Consider the following 22,415-nt stretch of genomic DNA (forward strand, 5'->3'; position numbering starts at 1 on the left):
CTTCAAGAGAAAGAGACATAAAATAACTGTTAGGACCTAACTATTGATATCAGTGAATAATGCTATGATCATGATTATGCCAATCATTCTCATAGCTCTAATTTTCATAATTGGAAAAAAAAAACATGATAAGATTGTTTATTCTTCTGAGATGGGAAATATAGAATTTGAAGGTAGTTTTTGTTTTGTTTTGTTTTTGTTTTTGTTCTTTTGGTTCTTTTTCCCCTTCTAGATGTCAGAGCTGTGGCTGAAAAGCATTTATGTGACTCCATTTGTTCAGGCAGGTTTTGGAAGTTCTGTTTTCACTGTTCATAGAAACTGAAAAAGCAGAGGAGTTTTTTTATTGTTCACATCTGTGCAATCCCTTTTAGAAAGCAGCAGACGTTATTTCTCAGTATTTCTTGGCTACAATGTCAGCACCTTTGTAATTCTGTCCATCAATTACTGGTATTTATGTTACAAGTTTGAGACCTTTTAACAAAGGCACAGTATTTCAGTAATAAGCAGGAAAGATTTCAGCTCATATATTCATACTACATACTTAATTTTCATGATGACTTCTACTCTCCATTCTGTCTCAAAGACTATATGAGTTCCATCAGAGGTTTTAACTGTATTGTATTTTTGTCTGAAATGATGAGTAGTTGTTCTACATTCTACGCTGATCATCTTCTTCATAGAAAAATATCTCTATAGTTAATTCTGCTGTTAATTTTAATGAGCTTTTCCTATTAGTGCTGTTTTGGCAGTGAGTTCCACCAGTAAATTTTGTGTTGTGTGAATAGAAAATTTACTTGTATCAGTTTACCTCTGCTGCCTATCAAGTTCACAGAATGTTTCTCACTATTGCCTTATGAGAATAATTAAGAGTATCAATTTCCTTTCTCTAAACCGTTCATTGTTTTGAATATCTTGACTGTGTTCATTAATCTTCTGCGTAAATGAAAATGTAATAGTACTTTCTGTTGCTTACTGTCTTATTTTTCTTCACCGAATTCTTATGATTTCAGTAGCTCCTCTCTGATTTTTTTCTGGATCTGGTTTTCTGTTTTTTGTTTGCTTGTTTGTTTGTTGTTGTTGTTTAGTTTGTTTGTTTGTTTTTAAACTTAAATTCAGTATATCAGCTGAGATTATCTCAACATATTATATAGTGGAATTAGGTAAAGTAAAATCATTAGTATCGGTCATCCATTTAAGTTGGTTATATTCCTCAGAAATTTGACGTTGCCTCCGTAAGTAATCCTGCCACCTATAAATTTGGCAGTTTAACCTTCCTTCTTTTTGATGTGAATTAATAAATATATTAAATAACATCACGTCTGGTATCAATTTCTATGATAGCTCACTATTAATCTTTTGAAATACTTATACTCTTTTACCTCTTTCTCCTGGCTTCATTACTTTAATATCCTATTTGTTTTAGGAGCACTTTGAAAGATTTCTTCTGAGAACAGTGTAAATTATTATTTGCTTTCCCAGTATTGATTGCACAAATAATTTTAAATTCTGTAAAGTTTGAAGAAATCAGTCACAAATAATTTTAAAGCTTCAGACAGCCCTGTGTATGGTACTTGAAGAGCAACCTGTGTGGGGACCTTGAATTTAAGCCCTACTCCTTATTTCTTACATACGTATTCCTTGTGGAAGAGCTCACAGAGGTTTTCATAGGGACTGTGACAGAGAATCTGCTTCAAAGAACGAGTGTCAGTAAAAGAAGTTATAGAATGAATCAGCAAAATGAGCAATATCAAATTATGGGAGACTGAGTGGTGTTTGCCCAAAGGCTCTGAAGGAACTTCGGGTGAAATGGTTTAACTACTCACAGCAGTGCTTAAGGCTTTCTTAGGTTCAGAATGAGAACAGACAGGCTAATGGAAGGAAAAGTCATTAAGAACTGTTAGGAAGAAGGAGCTGTCCAGTAAACCACAATTCTCCTTGTGCCTGAAAACCATCTGGGGTTGTCTAAGTGTCTGCTTGACCTCTGCTTGCTTTTGTGTGTGGATTCACTGCTGACTGCTCTGCAACAGAGTGCACAAACAGTCCATCTGCATGTTTAATTGCAAATAACTTTAGTGTAGTCTGGGTGCTCCTAAGTATCATCCAACACAAATATGACGATTTACAGAAGCTGTTTTAGTCCAGTGCAGGTGCTTGCTGTGGTCTGTTTGCTAACTGATAGGCCACAAAGCCTAAATACCTGAATTGCTTGTGTGTTTAATTTCAAACTGTCAGGATGGAATAGTGTCAAGCTTTTTCTGGAGGAGTGGCATCTACTCTCTTTCTTGCTTTCTTTGGAAAAAGTTAAATGCAGTATATCCTCCCAGCCAGTTGTTTCAATGATGATAAAAATTTCACAACTCTTCTCCCTGTTTACCTAGTATATCTGTGCCCCAGATATGACAATGAGTGCAGATGCAGGAGAAATAATGAAATCTATGGAAAGCAGGCACACATGAGAAAAAAGACATTATACAGCAGCAGCTTTATTCCCTGCTGCTGTTGGACTGCAGATGGGTACTGAGCTTGCAACCAGGGCTGAAAAGAATTTAAACTTTGTTTACTAGGCAGTGAATAATCCAGAAAGTGCTGAAAGTTGAAGATGAGAGTTGTTGTTGGATTCTTGCAGTCTAGTGCATTATGGCTACTGATTGTTTCTTCTGTGAGTAGTACTGAAGTGAAGAATTAATGGGTTTTTTTTTTTTTGGAGGCCTAATTAGTCTTCTCTGCTGGAAAGGACTATGGGAATAAAATGGGTTATTCTAAACAGACTGTGCCTTTCTAGGGATCATACACGGTCTAACGCAATTTGTTAGATGGCAAAGGCAGAATCAGGGAAGCAGGAGATGATGGCATCGTACTCACATCCACCTCTGGTCAGTTGGTACCAGCAAAGCTTTGAAACTGATTTCATCCTACATGGATTTCTGGCATCTGTGAAAATGTCAGGAAGGGATCAGGGATTTTGAGGGAGATGCTCTCCAATTGTCTTTTCAGTGTTCTGTTTCCTCTCCTAAAAGGAAGCCCGTATAGAAAAGGGTCTGATTTCAACAGGGACACATCATGTTTTGAATGCCAACTCTTCCTTCAGTCTTCCACATGCTAGATGCTGCTGAGTGCCCCTTTTGCTCACTTATCCACTTGTTTGCTTAATACTTCATACGCATTCTGAAATGTTGTGCTACAATGATTTGTAGGTTTGCTGCCAAACTTATTATTCCCAGCAGGTTTCCTAGCCTTTCTCCTCCTAGGGTTTTGTGCATCTGTGGATCTTGTCACTTCTAAGTTTCCAAACACAGAGTGTGAAAGTTAGGAGATGATGAGGAAAAAGATGTTGTCTGGGGAAATGCATGAGTTAGGTTGACTGGTTAAAGTACTTTATTTGTTTCTCTAGGAAAGCTCATAAATTGCATTAAACACCTATTTTTCATCTTCTGTAAATTAGATATCTCAGCTTTTTTTTCTGCTTTGTTTGTAAGATTTTGTGTAAACAACATTATTTGTGATCCAGTATAGCTTCTATGTCATGAGTACTCAGTGGTCATGTTAATATTGCCTGAAGACTAGCAAACTTCTGTGTTTCAGGCCATTTATTTTATTCAGTTATCATTCTAACACTACATTAATCATCTAAATGTTGTATTTAATTTTAACAATAGTTTGCTTTCCCTTTTTCTCCTACAGTATCCCTATTTATTATCTTTTCGACTATGTATTATTAATTTCTCAAAACTAAATTCACGTAAGTTGATGAAAGACAAGCTGGTAACTTTGAATATGTTAATTTATCGTAAATTAACAGTTATATATATACGGTACACAGTTTTTCAATATTTTTGACTTAGCTGCAAAAGTTACTTTTACTGGGGGGGGGGGGGGGGAAGACATTTATGCAAAGATTTGCCTTTGAGCAACTCTTTTGCTTCCTATCATTGTAATCTACAGTACAATACCAGAAATGAAAACCTTCAGAACATTTTCAGAAATTTTCAGAGTACAATTTACTGTGGTCCAGCATAGATATGTGCTTTTTTTTTTTTTTCCTTCTGAGATATTGTGTATGCTGGAGCTTATTTCAGATGAATGTAGAACAGGCTATTGTAGTGGTTAGATGTTAAAATAACATTGTTACAAATTAACCTGCACTGTAATTTTGCATATTCATGGAGCCATGCAACCTTCATTAGATGTCTCGGATTTAGATCTCTTCCAAATTTTCAGTAGTTCTGAATAAACAAAGAGGGACTTCTTTCATTTCAGTAAAATAAGCAGATACTGAGAAAAGGAGCAGCGAAGTCTTATCAGGCTTTTCTCTGGATTTTCTTCCAAAAGAATATGGAATTTGTGGTTTACACACCTCTACTTGCCCACTGTATGTCCAGAAGATTTTCAGGGAAATTTTCCAAATGCTGCTCTTTTCTTCTTTTTTAAATTGTTTTGCCTCAAATGCCAAACTGTTCTTCTGCATTAAGTAATTTTCCAAAAGTGTAGCTTGAACTTTTATGCAGGAGATTTATATTAAATAAGCAGTATGTTTGGAAGTCTTTCTACAGTGCATTGATATTTGATAGATTTCTTGAATAATTGTAGCTACCATTTAAAATGTGCATGTGTCTACATTGTCTTTGGAACATTATTTCATAGTTGTTCCTCTGGACATGACAGGATTTGTCTTGAACTGAAACAGGGCTAATAACACAATGATTGTATTGCGTTGTTTGCTTTTGAGTGCTTGTGGTTCTTTCAGTCAGCATCCTGGTCACAACTGTGGGATTCAGTCTCAAACGACTTCCAAGATGATTTTCTTTAAACATTCAACTCCTAAGAATAATCTTGCATAGATCTCACATATTAGTATTTTCATCTTGATTGCTGCAGATTCATGTTTTGAATGCAAGATTGCAGAGCTGGGAAGGGTCCTCCTCTTAGCAGGAAAGCAGAGCCCCTTGGGCAAGCAGTTTCTCTGTAGGTTCTGGAAAGTGTGTGCTACCGCCCAGGGGGCATGGAGGTTTCCCCAGGGAGTTCTGCCCTTGCATCCTGGTATTTTCAAAAGTGAAACTAAAGTGACTGGTGGATTCTCATCATTGCAATGCTTAACACTACCATGACTTTGTTAATTTGTTAAGCTTCATACCAAACTAAAGTCAAGATAGGCACACTGTTGACTGACATTGTTTAATTTTTTCACCACAACTAAAGGCATTAGCCAAAAAGTTATATGCAATGAAAATTCATGTTTTTGTTTCCTCCTACTAGATGGCCCTTCAGTGAAATGGCAAGTCAATTAATATGGAGTTCTTCTGTATTCATGGACCTGTTTTATCTGGAGTGTTGCTGTCACTGTACTAAAATGTTCAGTAAAGACCAGGAAGGACCAGAATTAGACAATACTGTGCAACTGAGCCAGGAAAAAAAGGGAAAATAAAAAGTATTGGCAAAAAAATCTTCATTTGAACTACATGAAAATTGCCATTTTTTTCTACTTTGCAGAAAGCTTTTAATACCACCTTTTCCCCCAGAGTTAGTACTGTTCATCATGACTTTTTTAAAAATTATATATTTATGTTCTAGTACTGCAGCTGTTCATTATATACAAAAATTCGTTAGATAGGTGGTAGTGCCAGAAAGTCACAGAAGGTTCAAAATGATTTTTATCAACTCTTACTGTATGTTTGAGAAAGAACAGATTGTTGTAATATTCATGCTCACAGGCATGGCGTCTTCATAAACAGTGAACCATCAGTGTTTTCGTCCACATGTTTATGTGGTTTCTATTGTGCTTGCTTTATGCTGTTTAAAATATTGAATGCTCAGTATGTAATAACATTTTATTGCTTCTTTCTTTAATAATCATGACCACAGATACCATTTATCTCTGTAAAACCCTACTCTTTTAATAATGATGTGGTTTTCTCTGTATTTTAGAAATCCTCAGCCTAATTTCTGTTTGCTCATCAGCAGTTATTTTCAAATCTCTTATCTATGTATTGTTCTCTGTAGTAAAATTCACGCATAAAGACCTAAGCTACCAAGTAGTACTTACAGATGAAATATGTAGCATCTGTAAACAACTGATCTGCTTTTTACAAATACAGTCACTGAATGTGCATTAACAAGTATTGAGGTCAAAACAGTCCACAGTTTAAAAGCTCAATTCTAATTGTCTAAGATAACCCTGAGATATGACGTCCATATTAAATTGTGCTAGCACTGTAGAGAGCCTTCTCTGATTGTTCTCTTTCGGAATGGTTTCAAAACTATCTAGGCTTTTTTTGTTGTTATTGGTGCTAAGAGGAGAGCAGATGCTGGTACGTGACATGCAGTCAATATTTAAAATAACTAACAGTATATGGTCTGAAGAGTTATAAGATGGCTTAATGGAAGGGTGGGATCTTATAAATTGCGAAGCTCCTATTGAAGGATTTTAATCTCTTCAAGAGTCTTCCCAGAAGTGACAAGATAACATGGTTATGGTACTGCACAAGTGGCATCCTTCAAGAGGTAAGAACAGTTAAAACAACCTGACCCTCTCTGTTCATTACAGACATAACGGAGGAGGCCTGTTTCAGGTCACCTGGTGTATCTTTCCAGGTCCTATAAAACATACAACTTTACCTCATGATCTCACTTCCAAAGTCTGCTTGAATATAACAGTATCATCATGGTTGCCTGTCCTCTTTCCATTTCCCTGATAAAAAGATAATGACTTACTCCCGTATCCATCACCAGGTCTGAAGCCTTTTGATAGCAGTTCAGAAGATCTGGAGGAGATCAAATGCCTCCAGAAATGGATTAATGTAGGCTTGCTGTCTTCTTCTTAGCGACTTTCCCAGAAAAAAAAAAAAAAGAGGTTAGAGCCCAGGAGGTAATTGGTGAGGCCATTAATCCCCAGTCACAGGTTTTTGAGCAGCAACCAGGCCTTGGACAGTATTCAACAGCCGCTGTCTCCATACCCTCTTCAGGAAGTACTAATGAATCCTGCCTAACGCTTTTTCTACCAGCATTCTGGACCTGCTGCTCAGAGGTCTGCCAGATACTGCAGCTGTGCATATGGCTCACACTCTGAATGAGAGATGATGTGCATGTACACAGATGGGGCATCTCTGCTCTGGAGACCAATTGTTAGTTGAAGTAAACTGCAGTGATCCTCATCAAAGTATTCCTACACTATTCATGTAATTGAGACTTACAGATTTTTTACTAGCAGCCAAGGAATGATTAGAGCGATTCCTCGCTGACCTCACTGTCACCAATGATTTTGTAGCCACAGGTAAGTGACACAAGCAAATAATAGTGCACATCTTCTTATGACCAAGTAACAAGACCATAACACTTCCCTAGAACACACCATGTGAATATATATACGTCCCAGGCAGTGATGACGTGATGTCCTTTCTGTGTTCCTATCAGTCTGGTTTTGCCTCAGCCACTTTGGTTTGTACAGCAGCACTTTATCGTACTCACTTGGACAACAAGGGGTATTTTTGGAAGATCCTTTGTGAGGACATCTCCTCAAAGTTTCAAAATTTACTCATATTCTGGATGGAACACTCAGATTTTTGTATGATTTTAGTTTTTATGACCATAACTTTCTCTCCAGCATCTCAGTTTATTAACAAGACAGTTGGCTAACATAAGCTCCAACACAGCAATTTATTAGCAGAACAGTTATCTATCATACGGCATTCAGATCTTTACTCTCTGTCCTAAAAATATCTCCTATCACTTAAAGCTCTTATTTTTCACTTCTTTCAATTTCATTAACTTGAGCAAAGTTCACTATTGTGTCTGGCTTATTTATTTTTCCTGCTTTAACTTTCTTTTGGAATGTTTCTTTAGTAAATGCACTTCAGTCTAGAGAAGAGAGAGAGGTTTGGGCTTAGAGGTGTAATCCTTTCCTAAATCACCCTGTTTTATCGTGGGGCCAGAAGCACAGTGCACTGAATAAATAGATTCAAACAACATGCGTTGTATTCAGATTTTGATGTGAATCAGCTCCATACAACCCAGAGCAAGTCATTTAATTTGTTTTACTTCACTGAATAAAAAATACAGTTTTGGCTGAAAGCCATATACAGGAATTAAATATTATTATTGGCCAAGCAGTATATCAGTCTGTGATGTACACTTTACTGCAAAGGGGGAAGAGGACTTGGTTTCAAGTCTTTACTTTGTGCTCATTCCCTTTTGTAAATTCCAGTCAGACTGTCAACATCAATTTGACATTGCTTTCACAGTTGATAGTTAAAGCCATCCCCTAGCAAACATCTTGCTTTTCAGATACCTTAAGCCTTCTGCAAGCAAACAAATCATGGAAATTAAATAGCAATAAAACTGTTGATAGCTTTGTATAATAAGTTTTATGTACTATTTAAATGGCAGTTATTCCCAGAAACTTGGCAATTGTAGCCAAACAAATGATGAAATTGATTCCAGTCACAGCCCATCTTTGTTTTGAAAGGGCATATCAGTAGTGTTTGAAAAATGGACTATTAAGCACCTTGGATTGCTCATGTTGGCTCGTAAGTTGTATTTGCTAATGCAGCACCTTGCTGGAAGAAAATAAGTGCAGCCTTTCCCTAGCCCAGATTATTTTCTCCACAAATTTTTGGAGAAAGAAATAAAATACAGCTAATAGTTGTAGGTCATGTGGAATTAGTTTAAGTAAAGCTGAGCTTATCCTTCTGACTGCCTCCACTTTCCTGTGCTGTTTTGTCTATTTCTTCCTTGGATTATGTCACAAATTTTCTGTAAATTCAGAAAGTGCAGGGGATGGAAATAGTGACTCTTTTCTCTGTCTCTTTCCATTTTGTTTTTTGTTTGCTTTGTTTTGCTCTTGTGTGTGTGTGTGTGTGTGTGTGTGTGTGTGTGTGTGCTTTTGCTAAGGGAATGATTCAAAGATGTATTTTCAAAAAAAGTGCAAGTTTGTCTTGTAAAACATTTTTAAAGAAAAATAGCCTTAGGACTTCTTAAAGCTGTCCTTTGGGTTCTAGAGGTGTTACAAAGGATACTGTTTTTGCTACATTTGCATAATTCTTTTCTCACACAATTCAATTATAAATCAAGATAACAGAGCAGACTTCGTGTATCTACGCTGAAGAGACAAATATAGAGATATATAGAGAAAAATAAGAGACTTATATACATTTAAAAAGCAGAAAGATATCTGTGATTTCTGTATGAAATATTACCTACTTCTGCTGGAATAGAGAACGGATTATTTTCACATTTCTCCAGTACTGGAAGTATATGTTTTACATGAATGAATAGAAGAGTCTTTCCTGTTAGTAAATTAAATGCATTAGATATATTCTGCACCTCTTCAGTAGCTGTGTATCTGAGGATGATAGTACTCTCACAGTGAATTCCTCAAGGGTGTAATAAATATTAAAGAATTAATTTCAAAAATCACTCAGTTGCACAGCGTTAGATGTGCTTCATGTTAGCGATCGTGATTGTGGTCATCCACAGAAATATTTATTTGTGGTATAAATAGTTACTAATCCTAACTGAGAACAAAAGACCTGTTGTGCTTTTTCAGAATCTGACTTTTCATGTTGGATTAAGTTACACGCATTCACTGGGAGTAGTTTTACTATTGTGCTCTCTCTCTCTTTCTCTCCCTCATGATGGTTTATTTTTCAACAATCTGTGTTTCGTATCTAAATTCTTTCAACGTCTTTACAACTTCTGACAATATATTTGCAGAACCTGTGTCACTTGAATAACTTCAATGATCTAGTATTAAGTGATATTTTCCACATCCAGTCTGGCTTAGAAAGACAGCAAAAATGTCAACAAAATAAGGGAACCAATGTGGTGATTGCTAATTAAGAATCAGGAGAAGAAAAGAAAAATGCTATACAACATATCATAATTTCTTAAGTGCTTGTCTTTGGAGTCAGTTACAGAGACTGATGTAGTAAGTTGTGTGTGATGGCAAAATGCTGAACAACTTTTTTTTATCAAAGATTTTGCTGCTTTTTGCTAATCTTGAAATATTTTTATTACATTTCATATTTTGGGAAAGCACTGATCAAATTTGACCTAGGAAGTATAACATGACATTAATCCACTGGAAATGTTGAGTAACACTTCAGGCTTTTTGCCTGAGTGATGCTTGGTTTTAAGCCTATCCAATTCAGCATTTTTGTTGAATTCTGGCTCTGTGGACTTGATGCTACAGCCTGCCTGGGATTAGAGATAGACAGCTTGGAATTATTTCTTCAGTACGTTTCATACACTTGAATATTAATAAGAAGGACTCATCCAGCACAGTATGACAAGGACAGGTTTGTGGGGTGGGTACCACATGCTGTCACACAGTAAGATGGTGCTGCCCCTGTGCTGCTGTGCTCATAGCCAACGGTCTGAAGGCAGCACAGAGTGTGCTGAAGGGCTGGCAGAGTTTCTGTGAGCATGGTAGGTATGTGAGACAGGGTATAAGAAAGGAATATGTGGCACAGGATGATAACTGCCTTTCCTGTGCTAAATGAAGCAACTCTTCTGAAACTTCATGGATAAATGCATGGCATACTTCCTACATATTTTTTTTTTGTATAATAACTATTGTTCTTTCCTTTAGGACAGTGAGAAAAAGGGATTTATGGATAAACTGTATGCCATTCAAGAGGTGTGTGTTAGTGTCCAGAACATCCTTGATGAAGTAGCTTCCTTTGGAGAAAGGATAAAGAAGTAAGTGCTGGCATGGTGCTGAATTGTTCTCTACTCGTGTTCATGGGAGGCTCCAGGTTTGGCCAATCTGTTCCTAAAGCTCATCTTTATTTACTTTGCTCTGTGGCAGCCCTAACTTAATGACGATATTGCCAGATTAATTTTGGAATTCAAAAATATATTAATTGGGAGGAAAATATCAGAATTAAGGCATTGGAGTGAAATAGAACAAGAATCTTATTGTGAATCCAGCAGCAGTTACTTAAAACTAATAATAAAAAATGCAGTTTTGATAAAGGAAATAAGCAGAGCTGAAATAAGGGTTCAGGATGTGTACATGAAGGACCATGGCATTCTGGCTTGTATCAGAAATAGTGCAGCCAGCTGGAGCAGGGAGGTGATCATCCCTCCATACTCAGCTCTGATGAGGCTGTACTCAGTTGCTGTGTTCAGTTGGATATAAGGAAAAAATTATTCTCTGAAAGAGTGGTGATGTATTGAACAGGCAGCCCTGGCCAGTGGTGGGGTCACTGTCCCTGGAGGTGTTTGAGAACTATGTGGATGTGGCACTGAAAGATGTAATGATGCAGATGAGTTTGGGTTGGACATGATGATCCTAGTGCTCTTTTCCAACCTTAATGATTCTGTGTCTCTACATATTCATTTGCTGTAGATGTTCTGTTTATGTAAGTTAGGAAAGCCTTTCCTCTTGGATTATATTTAATTTATAACACTATAGATGATATATAAGAACTGCCAACATGTTTAGACCTTAAGCAAGAGAGGACTGGGATTAATGACAGGCAGTTTGGTGGGTTTTTTGCATGTCCACTGAGCAGCAGTCTAAGGACTTCTGTTTGACATTGGAAGGGCTCCCTCCAGAAGCACTGTCAGCTGAGAAGCAGGAACAGAACTGACTTGGCTTTCTGCCCTTTGAAAGCTGAGAGCAGAGACTTGCAAGATGAAGAGTCATGAGCAGAGTGTTCACATCCTCCTTTCAACTGTGGCAGGGAGGGTAGGCAGAAAGGTGTCTTGTGAGCCATACACAGTAGTCTTGCTATAAAGTTTCCGTTCATGCACTTCACATGTCTTAAAGAAAAGTTAAAGCTGTGTGTTCTTGCTTGGTTTGGGTATACTCTGAGCACAAGGCTTCTGGAGTATGTTGTTGTTGTTGTTTTTTTTCCACTACTCAGTGCAATATGCAGCGCTTTGGTGTTCCCAATTTCTAAGTTGCATACAGAGGGATATGACCCCAAAATAAATGCTGTTGTAAGGCAGTTTTAGAGAATTGATATTGGGTGGAGGTCATGGTGCAGGAAACATTCTCACAGGGACACTTCCAAACAGGCCACATTCACAGCAGCAGCACAGTGTATTGCACAAGTTTTTCAAACAAGTAAAATGAGCCTCTGTAAAGCAAGTCTTTTATCAGAAGACTGCTTATGGAAGTTGCCTTGATGATTAAGTTTTTCAAATTGTGCACTTTGGAAGTAGGGCTTGTTCTGTTATATACCAGATGAGAGCAACAGAATTTTCTAAGCATAGTGAGATCGAATCTTCCTATAAATCTCTGTAATTTGTTCCTAAAACTATAATGGGAAACCTGTACTGAATGCTGTGCTAACACAGCACATAAGGAGGTTTGCTAAGTGAGGAGCCAGTGTTCCCACACATGGTGTGTCTGTGATCCATTGCACAAAGCCGAGTCACAGGAACATGAGCAGACCCTCAACCTTCTGTTCATCCCAAATGCATGCAGAAGAGGGGAAAAGAGCAGGTGTCCCTTGAGGAGAGCGGGAGTGATCCCACACCAAGTGACACTACATAATGTTCACTCTGGAGACATGTCAAAATTGCCAGGGAGAAAAGGAGACAAATAAACACACGAAGCCAGAGCTCATTATGAAAAATATGGCTAGCAATTCAGATAATTGCAATTATTCAGCCAGAGAAGCCAAAATAATGTAATCGCACTGATTGGGCATATAGTTAGTGGTAATACTTAAAAGTGTATCATCAAGCTACTTAGAGCCAAAGCTGCATTTTCCTTCTGCATAAATGTCATACTGCACCTTTGACATGGTGGTGCTTTCATGATGTAGTCCCACTTAGTCAAGCTCCCCATACTGGTGTTCCCATGGGACACACATCTAAGTTGGCCATCTGTCCTTTCTCTCTTCCCTGCCTATAGAGACCGGGGAGCCACCGCATGGTTATTTCTAGACTCATTAGTTTTCACTTATTCTGCCCATACATCAACTTCTGCAAAATGAGGTGATCAGCAGTTTTTTTTAATCAAGTAATAGAATATCAAGTAATAGAATTTTGAACTCTTGTTAAGTCACTTTTAATCTGGGTATTTTTTGTAAAGTCAGTGCCATGAAACTCTGGTGGGATCCCAGAAATTCTCCTCCTTTATTCAAAGAATATCCATTTGATTTGATTTTATCTGGAATGATGAAGTTTTTTTGTGCCTTTTCCTGTAATGTACTTTATCTTATGCCACTCCCCCCTCCCTTCCAATTTTTTTTTTTAAACCTTCCTTCATTTTTCTCCTGCCACTCACAGTGGGGTTTTTTTGACCTTCTTTCATCCCCTGCTGTTGTATCATCCCTGGCCTCAGGACCAATTATTCTGTCTCCTCCTTTTCCATAACCCTTCCTACTTCCTACTCTTGCTGGTCAAGATCAAGCTGAAAACGGAGATCACAGTTGCCTGAGCAAGTTCATTTACAGGGACAGGAAATGTTTGCTTTGTCCAGTGCTGAAACTGGGAGCAAGCACAGAAATTTTATATAGCTGAGCACACTTCCTTTGGAAGAGGTAGGCAGAGACGTGCCATTCAGTGGGGCAGTGGTGATGCCAGAGCATCCTTTCTTTTTGCCTGAGAATGGATCCAAACATTCTCCCTGATGTCCAGCACCCATTCCTTCATTTGTAGTTTGAGTTTGTTGCCACTAATGGAAACTGTTGCTCCTCTTGGGCTATTTCCTGCCCAGTGTGTGTTTTATTATTGGATGTCAGGTGACCAAAGTTCTGACTTTTATTAATCTTTCACCTTAGCACATTCAACTGGACTGTCCCATTCCTGAGCTGGCTGGCAATTGTTGCCCTCTGTGTGTTCACAGTCATCCTGTATTTCATTCCACTGAGATACATTGTCCTTGTCTGGGGTAAGTAAAGCCTTTTTTTAACTGTCTGTGCCACTTAGAAAAATCTGTTTTTTAAGGGATGACTTACATTGTCAGTACTTCTCTGTATTTATAGTCATGAAGCTTCTCCATGATGGAAACAGACAAGTTAGTTAAAAATCACAACTGCATAAAGATTTAGGCCCACCTGCAAAATGCATTTTTCTTGGCTGGCATTCTAGACTTCATCATACTATAAACATACAGCCATGAGGATTCTTCATATATCAAAGTGTAGCTTTGTCTAGATATTACTCTGATTTATTTTCACCACTTACACACAAACAGAGGCATTTCAATCTATATAGTGCATTTAGGACAATATGCCTGTTTTACTGCCGTACTTTATCTTGTGAAAGTATATGTAAACATAGCAACAAGAAACCTGTTTAAAAGGTCACCTTTAGTCTGAAGGAAAGATACACGCTGTATCTGGCCAGTTGATAATGAAATGAAACTAAGGATCTGGAGTGCAGGTCTTAGGGATGGAATTGTGTTTGAGCCAAAATCTCATTACTTTCCTTATGTTTATTCTTTATACTGATTTTAAACAGTACCACTACTTCAACTGTTGTAAATCATGTTACTATATATATAGTACTATATAAAAATTTGCATTTGTTCACTTCTTATACATCGTACATCACCAGCAGCTGTACACTTAACTCAGTAGTGTAAACTTGTGAAGAACACTGTCTCCTTTAAATCCTTTCTGAGGGAAACAATCATGCCTTTGTAAAGAACTTTTGAATTCAAGGAACATAAAATCATCAAAATTACTTCAAAGAGTATGTGTATTACTTATCAGCCAGGATTGGTACTATTCTTGCAGAGTCTTTAAAAATCAGTGCAGCAGAATATACAAAATAGAGAAGTACAAATGATGAGGATTTGAACTAAAGAAAGAGTTAAAAGAAGCAAATATATAGTGTTCTATAGTGTCTTTTCCTGCATGGGAATTTCAGTTATTCATGTACCCCATGTCACTTGGATGCAACCCATCCTTTTAGTTCATTCCCAGAGTTGCACTCTTCCTATCACAGACAAGATGCTGGGCTTTTTGTTTAAAGTACTTGGCCTTTCTTGTTCTGCAGTTTCCTTGGGCAGATCTGGCCTCTTATACTCTCAACATCATACATCCCTTTGATTTTATGCAAGAATTGAAGCTTATAATACCCCTCCAAAACCCACAAAAGTGTTAAGTCAGCATTTTTAAAGGCTACTGACAGCTGCCCCCTGCAATACCTTGGGAGGTTCTACACTTCACACAGAAATCTAAGTTTATGTCTCTGCCTCAAGTAAGAAAAAGCCTCTACTCCCAAACTTGAATCCTTACCTCCCAAAACACAAATTAGTAATTTAATCGCTAATTATTTTAGGTGCACCTTGCTCTCTTTCCCTTTTTTATTTCTGCATCTCAGAAGTTACCTGGTCATATGACTCCACATTTTTCATTTGCATTTCAGTTCAGACAGCCTCTTGTTCAGCAGGTATGTGGGGTTACCTATTTGTCTTGCATCATGCAGGGAAACCAGAGAGGTATGGCATGGCTGTGGTTCTAGCAAGCCAAACCTACTCAGGTATGAAATGCATTAGCAGAGACGTGTCATACCCTGTGAAGGGAGTGGCTCTCCTTTCAGAAATGTAGCATTCCAAACTCAAGCCTATTTTCTCCATTATTTTATGTTTCTAGCCTCCCCTGTGTGTATACATTTCTTCATCCCACTTGTATATCCTGCACTTGAAAGGAATCATCTCTGTTGCTTCACTTTCGTCCATAGGAAGCTGAGCATCTCTGTAGTGGCATCTGCCCATGCTGTTCTTTGGGAAGGCAGATGGTTTTTTTTATGAAAATTCCTCCACGCTGTGGCTGGTCTTATGTATAGCTGTCTTTCTCCTGTGCATCTGTAGGGACTGCCTGTTCCTGCCTGCTCTGGCAAGAAATTCTCAGTTCTTTGCCTCCTAGCTGTTTTTCTTTTCAGCAGGCTCTTGGTCCTTGAGCTTGTGCTGCATTAGCCCCACTGGAACAGGAACCACACTTGCACTCTAGTTCCTGCAGTGCAAAGTCCTGGTTGATGCTACAGCTGTTTATGTATTAAAGAGTATAAAGAAAATAACTTTAAACTGAAAATTGTCAAGCTTTTAGAAGAGGCTTAATCCTCTTGTTGTATTTTGTTTCCCCTGTAGCATCCTTGCTCATATGTTCTGCTCTTCTCTTTTCTCAAGCCCTGCTGCTGCATGCATTTGCTTTCACAGTGTTTCTTTCAAACTGTGTTTTCACAGTGTCTTTTTTTTTTTTTTTGTAACAACATATAAGGTCGGTCTGCTTAATTCCCGAGTTCATCAGGGGCCAGTCCAGTGACCATTTGCAATAGACAGTTGGGCAGACCTTGAATTTCTTAGTAACTTGCTGATGGGAAGGATCTTCTTCAACAAACGTCCTTGAATTCCACATGTTCTTTTCCAGTGTTCATTGTTTAATCTCTAGATAAAAGTATTGCAGCAGTCTTCTATCTTCATCAGAGAGTTGAGAATTCATTCAGTGAGAGTCCATGGGCGTTTCCAAGACTGATGCTGCTTGTGCCATGTGTTCTGGAGCTTTATGTCCCTGCTAAAGCTCTCTAAAAGTCCCCAGAGATGTCTTGAAAGATCAACTGAATTATCGCTGATGCAGCCTTGATAAATTACACAGAGCAGCACATTTTCAAATGCTGTCTCAGCTTTCTTGTGCTCAATTGAGAATCTGTGCAGTTTGTACCATTTCTGGCCATGACTTAGATGTGTGTTTCCAGAGCCCACGCACAAGGCTCTCATGAAAACTGCATGAATCTGAGATTATATTTCATAGTACATAAACAAAGATAAGTTAAAAGTTTACTTTTATCTTAATTAAGGAAGGATTTTCTTGGTGCTTTTGAATGCTGTTTGGCAATTGGCACTGTAAGGCTATGACATTTAGAAGAGCCATTGCATCCGTTCTCTCTGTGCAATCAAATCATCTGTATCTGTCATTCCCAGACAGAGGTTTGTGTTACTTCTTCCTTCAGCCTTCACATGGTGAGCTACTTCTTATCTGCTTCATCATCCATAGCTCTAGAAAGATTTTCCTCTTATCTAACCTGTTATTAAGATCTCCATTACTAGTCCTATCCATCTTAGGGATGGGGCATGTGATATTCCTCTCCTCCTCCTAACTTTTTCATAATGAACATGGTTCCCACTGTAAAGGGAGTTCTTGGTCAGATTTGTTTAAAATTATTAGAGGAGTTGGAGTGTGCTGCTAGAATGCTTGCACTTTGAATCAGAGGGAACTATAGCAGAAGATGGTGACTGCTAGAGCATGAGATTGTAGTTTGTGAATTCATTCATTAATGCTAGTATCAATCTTGGAAATTGATCCTAAGTTATTTCTTAGTACTTGCTCTGTGTATATATCCACTGAGTAAAAAAAATGACTACAGTAACATTTGAATGCTCACTTCTGCAGGTATCAATAAATTTACAAAGAAGCTTCGAAGTCCATATGCAATTGATAACAACGAGCTACTTGATTTTCTGTCCAGAGTTCCTTCAGATGTGCAAGTGGTGTGTATAGTTTTTCAGCTGTTAAACGTTAGTTTAATATATGACATCATGATTTCCAGATTTAAAAAAATATGTGTACTTTTAAGCTTTTGTTTTGATTTCACTTTCTTTGACTTAAAGAAATTGAAACTCAAGTGTGGTGTGGGCCATGAGTCTTGAGGAATCTGGTACTTTGTCCTGCAAGCAGTTAGCTACTATCTCCATTATGCTTACAGGAAATCTGTAAAAATACAAGTATTTGGGAATTGTTTGTAAGTGCTAGAGCTTGTGCTGAGCAGCCTCCAGGGATGAGGCACTGCAGTGATTTTTTGCTGGAAACACTGCTATCTTGGGCCTCTAAGGCATTCAGAAAAGCCAATGGAGGGTCAAACAATGCCAGGAGCCAGTGTCCTGTGTCCTGTGATGCTCTGTGTGCTTCCCAGGTGAAGATTTTTGGCTACAGTTCAACTGAGACCATAAAATTCTTTATAAGTGACCTAGTCATGAATTGTAAGAAAGATTTTAGCGTGCAGTATACAGTCCCTCGTGTAGGTGCAAGCACTGAAATGTGTTGGACACATAAATTACCTCCAGTATCACAGTGATGATACTCTTACCATATTTTTGGTAGTGGTTTCAGGTCAGAGCTGGTATAAATAAAAGGTGCATGTGCACGTGCCTGATGTGAATCTGATCCTGCCTTTGTTAGGCCTTTGAAAATAAGTATGTTTTTGTGAAACAGATTGCAAAGAATATTCATTCAGCTCCTTAGAGATGGTAGTGTTTATTTTCTTTCACATCTCATAAAAGAAAAAAAAAAATAGCCTTTTTAAAGCTTATATCAGTAGAGTCCTACTTCCTGGCAGGATTTTCCTAATTGTGTTTTTCCTTCTTACTTCGGAACTATCATTCTGCTGTGGAATCATAGCTGTAGATTCCATATAGTTTGCAGGGGGATAGTTATCCCTGTTTTTTTCATTTCACCTTGGAAAATAATAGAACTCTTCCTTTCTTTCTCTAGCAAGTGTCCACCTGACCAGTTTCTAAATGTTGTGTTTAAACAGGTGCAATATCATGAACTGAAACAAGATCCCAGTCACAGCCCAAGCAAGAGGAAGAAAAACAATCCTGGCTAGAAACTAGCATCTTCTGGGGGACAACAAAAGGAGAAGCCTATAGCCTAAGCAGCATTTCCTTTCTCTAAGCTTTTTATTTATTTTGCCTTTTTTTCTAATGGGGAGAATTTGTAAATACTCTATAAAGGTGTTTTTCATTGAATATATACTTAGCACTGTAAAGACACATTTAATGAAGGTTTCAAGTAAGGCTGTTGCTGTTTGGAACAGCATAACGTGTTGAGGAAGTCAATGTAGAATGGTAAAAACACTGCTACTCAATGGTCAAAGAGATCTGAAATACTCAAATCATGCCGATGAAATCTACAAAAGGTATCAGTTTAAATCTGACTCGAAAGTTCTGTCAGATTTTATTTGTGAACAGTAATATTTTTATCCAGGAAGTCATCGTTACAGTTTTCTATGTTTTATACATCTCAACAGAAGTACAATGTAGTGAAACCTACTGCACTTAAGTTTTAGCAGTTTTTTTCAACTCCTGGTGTTAACTTCTGGTGCAATGTACTCCTGTGCAGTAGGGCTACTTAGAAGATAATGAAAAACTCCAAGTGCAAATCTCTCTTTGGAGCTCCCCAGTGAAGTTCCTGCTATTTTAATCATTCCATTATAAGACCTGAAAATCTCTGTCTCTCTCAAAATACTGCCAGGTTTGTAATTGATTGCCTATCTGATTTTTTTATATGTACCTGTAATCTTCATTTGTACTACACAGTTTAGTGAATTAAGTCCATAGTTCTGCTGTAATGGAAATACTATCAAACTATCTCCATGTTGCTTTGGGTGTCATGCTATGAACACCCTTTGTGCATGTGAATATTTTACTATGGAAATCTTGCAGAAAATGTTTTTGCTTTCAAATCACGAGATCATACTTATATGTGCTCTATGCTATAACACATTACCTGTTACCAGTGTGAAATATAGAGTAGAAGAAATTATGCAGTTATGGTTAAACTGATATACCAACTATTTTGTTAGCTGATCACATCATCAGTTCTGATAACAACTGTGCCCTACTGCATGGAAACTGCATTGTTTTATGAATTGAACAGAACTTAGAGTAGGGAAGGTTTGCACTTCAATGGTTTTAGTGGCCACTGCGTAACGAGTGCTTGGGGATATATTCTGATTCCGCTTGTAGACTTCCACGCTCAGCTCCCTGGGTAGTGAGCAGAGAGCTCATTCCAAGGGGACTTTCTGTGCACAGCTCTTAGTCGTAGCTCCCAGTGACTCTAAAGGGGATTTCTGCCCAGGGGAGGCTGCAGAACTCCATCCTCCAGAGGAGTTTTCCGTGTTGTTCTCCATGGGTTACCTCTCGTTGGTTGCAATTGCTGATGAAGTTATATTGCACTACTCTGACAATACTTTTTGAAGAGACTATTTAGAAATACTTTGCAAGCAGATGTATATATCTTTGTCTAAAGAATTCTATGTTAGTTGCATTGCTCCTGAAAGATCATTCTGAATTTGTTTTACAGATACATTGATAGCCAATTTCTGATATAAGAGTTATTTTGATCTTGTTTCTTGTGTTTGAAAAAATGCCAATCAACTACTCTTTAGAAAGTCTTAGGCCTAAATATGCTATTGTTACATCATGATTTTAAATGAATTTATTTGCATAACTTATGTAGCCACCTTTTCACTTTGCGTTATCCAAAGAGTAGCTTACATGTAGATGACAACAGATTTATTTGTGAGCCTTGTTTAAAAAAAAAAAAAAAAAAAAAAGCAAAGTTTTGACTTGACAATGTGCAAATATTTGTTGCCATTACTTGTTTTGCTTAGTTCTTTGATACACTGCAAGCCTTGTACCTTCTTAAAACTACCCATCATTCTGTCTGCAATCACCATCTGAGTTTTTTTGTTTGTTTATTTTTGGTTTTTTTCTGTACTCAATTTCAGATGTCTTCTTTGGTAGTAATGTCTTGAATACACATTTTCTGCATTAAACACAGTTTTAAGCATCTCTCTACTTACTGCAGAATGTGACCTTTTTGTAGTCCTGTGGTGTCATCACACAGGTGGAATGAAGGGCAAGTGATTGAAAACATTGTATGTCTGTGTATGCAAGGTTTCTGTGTTCTAAGCGTCTAAATATGGAAGTGGAGGGAGGTGGGGGGAACATCAGTTTCTTGAAACTTGCTAAGTCCCTCTTAATGCCTCTGTCATTCAGAACTGATCTCACCTGAAAATGTAATGTACAGAAGTAGAACTGACTCAGAACACATTGACTAACTGTGGCTTATCCTTGCCACAAAGGGGCATTTTAAAATTATGTTTGTCTGTGCTTGTCAATATTTTAAGTTTCTCTTTGTGGGAGAGGCCTCTTTAGGGGTTTGGTCTTGCCTTACACTGTATTTCAGTATATCTTTGATTTCTGTATGGATGCTGAAGTCAGTTCCTTGTTAGATTTGCCTGGTATTATTGCTTAGCAACTTTTCCATGCATAAGCAATCAGGAAAGAACAATGTTTTCACTATCATGAAATGCTTTTTGCTGTAGGGAAAGAAAATGTATATGGTTCCAGACTTAAAATAAGTGTTAGAGCACTCTGGATGCATTACAGGCTATTTGCCCAAGGTGCAGTTATGTTTCTGCTAAAAATTCACAGTACAGACTTCTATTCAAAGTCAGAAATAACTGAAAACATTTGTAATAGCATCAGTGATCTTTAAATTGAAGAGTTACAGTTCTGTAAGTTAGCATTTAAAATCCAAGTGGACTAAAAAGGAAGATGCAATTAAAACAACAATGGAATAATCAAAAATCATTAAGAAGGCTGCATATCTGCTAACAGGAGCTCTAACAGCATGAGGAAGAGTTGTTGGACCTGTCAGCAATGTACTGCCTGAAAACGAAGTATTTCATTCTGGCATAGTCCAGGAGCACAAAGCAAGAAAAGAAAGAAAAAATTCATTTTCTAGTCAGCAGTAAATCATTCAAAAATCAGTGTGATGTTTGATGTTTGCAGCTCTCTCCCATCTGCAGGAGATCTCAACCTGCAGAAGGGCACATTCCACCTACACCTCCTTTCTGCCTCCCTTCTGCAGACAACGTGCTGGCAGCTGGACACAAACTTCTGTACAATTCTGAGCTTGCTTCTCTTTGGAGAACAAACTTTCTTCCTCCCAATTGGGCTGATTTCCAGATTGCTGTGCAGCTGCTTCTATTAAAGCTGCTGATTTCCCACCCCCCACCTAAACTGCAATTGCAAATTTTCAGTAAATGCTTCCTCCTTTGGAAGTTTTCTGAAATCTCGTAGAGGTGAACAACCGAAGATTTAAAAGTTGAATGTAGTTGAAATTATAGGTATTTTTCAGTGTGAAGCACTGGATTTCTGTTGCCTTCTGCCTAATTAGAGCACAGCATAAAAGCATTGTGTCTTTCTCAGAGGAGAAATCTGACTGTTCCCAAATAAAATACAGTTTTAGATGGCAACTGAGAAAAAAGTGAAGTCTTTAGAAAGGCATGCTATCACCCACTTGGTCACTGATGGAGCAGGGTGAAATGCACATGGCTGGAAGCATTGTGCAGTCCATGAGGAATGCAGGAGCAAAAGTGAGAATGGCCTGGAGTAAGGGCTCACCTCCAGGTAGGCTCCTTCTGCTCTGGATGAAAAAAGGACACATCATTCCTACCCTAGGAGCATCTCCCCTCAGCCACGGTGGCCACCAGTCGTAGAGATGGACGTGCATAGGCCATGCCATCCATCAGACCAGGTTGGATGTTTTTGCTGCAAGACTTGTTGGGAAGTCTTTGCCTCTTGTGTGTCACAGTAATCAATCAAAAGGAGATGTTTCTCACAAACTAAGAATTTTAGATCATAATTAAATTAAAAATCCATGAGCTAC

The 22,415-nt window shown here is 38.0% G+C and overlaps 1 protein-coding gene across 5 annotated transcripts in view; it reads left to right on the forward strand.

Moving 5' to 3' along the window:
• MCTP1 (multiple C2 and transmembrane domain containing 1) overlaps positions 1 to 20,536 on the forward strand; it is a 265,491-nt gene extending 244,955 nt beyond the window's left edge. For 3 of the 5 annotated variants that reach the window (XM_040655736.2, XM_015280543.4, XM_025145168.3), the window contains 5 exons: positions 6,436 to 6,498; positions 10,583 to 10,692; positions 13,734 to 13,843; positions 17,349 to 17,446; positions 18,490 to 20,536. In XM_040655736.2, the coding sequence (XP_040511670.1) occupies positions 6,436 to 6,498; positions 10,583 to 10,692; positions 13,734 to 13,843; positions 17,349 to 17,446; positions 18,490 to 18,561 (453 nt within the window). In that variant the 3' untranslated portion in view covers positions 18,562 to 20,536. Of the gene's footprint in view, positions 1 to 5,253; positions 6,499 to 10,582; positions 10,693 to 13,733; positions 13,844 to 17,348; positions 17,447 to 18,489 lie in introns of those variants that run through there. The other 2 variants (XM_040655735.2, XR_006932340.1) reach the window with 2 other exon arrangements.
• Positions 20,537 to 22,415: the final 1,879 nt, after the last annotated feature.

The sequence above is a fragment of the Gallus gallus genome, chromosome Z, assembly GCF_016699485.2.
Source record: "Gallus gallus isolate bGalGal1 chromosome Z, bGalGal1.mat.broiler.GRCg7b, whole genome shotgun sequence".
NCBI classification, from domain to species: Eukaryota; Metazoa; Chordata; class Aves; order Galliformes; family Phasianidae; genus Gallus; species Gallus gallus.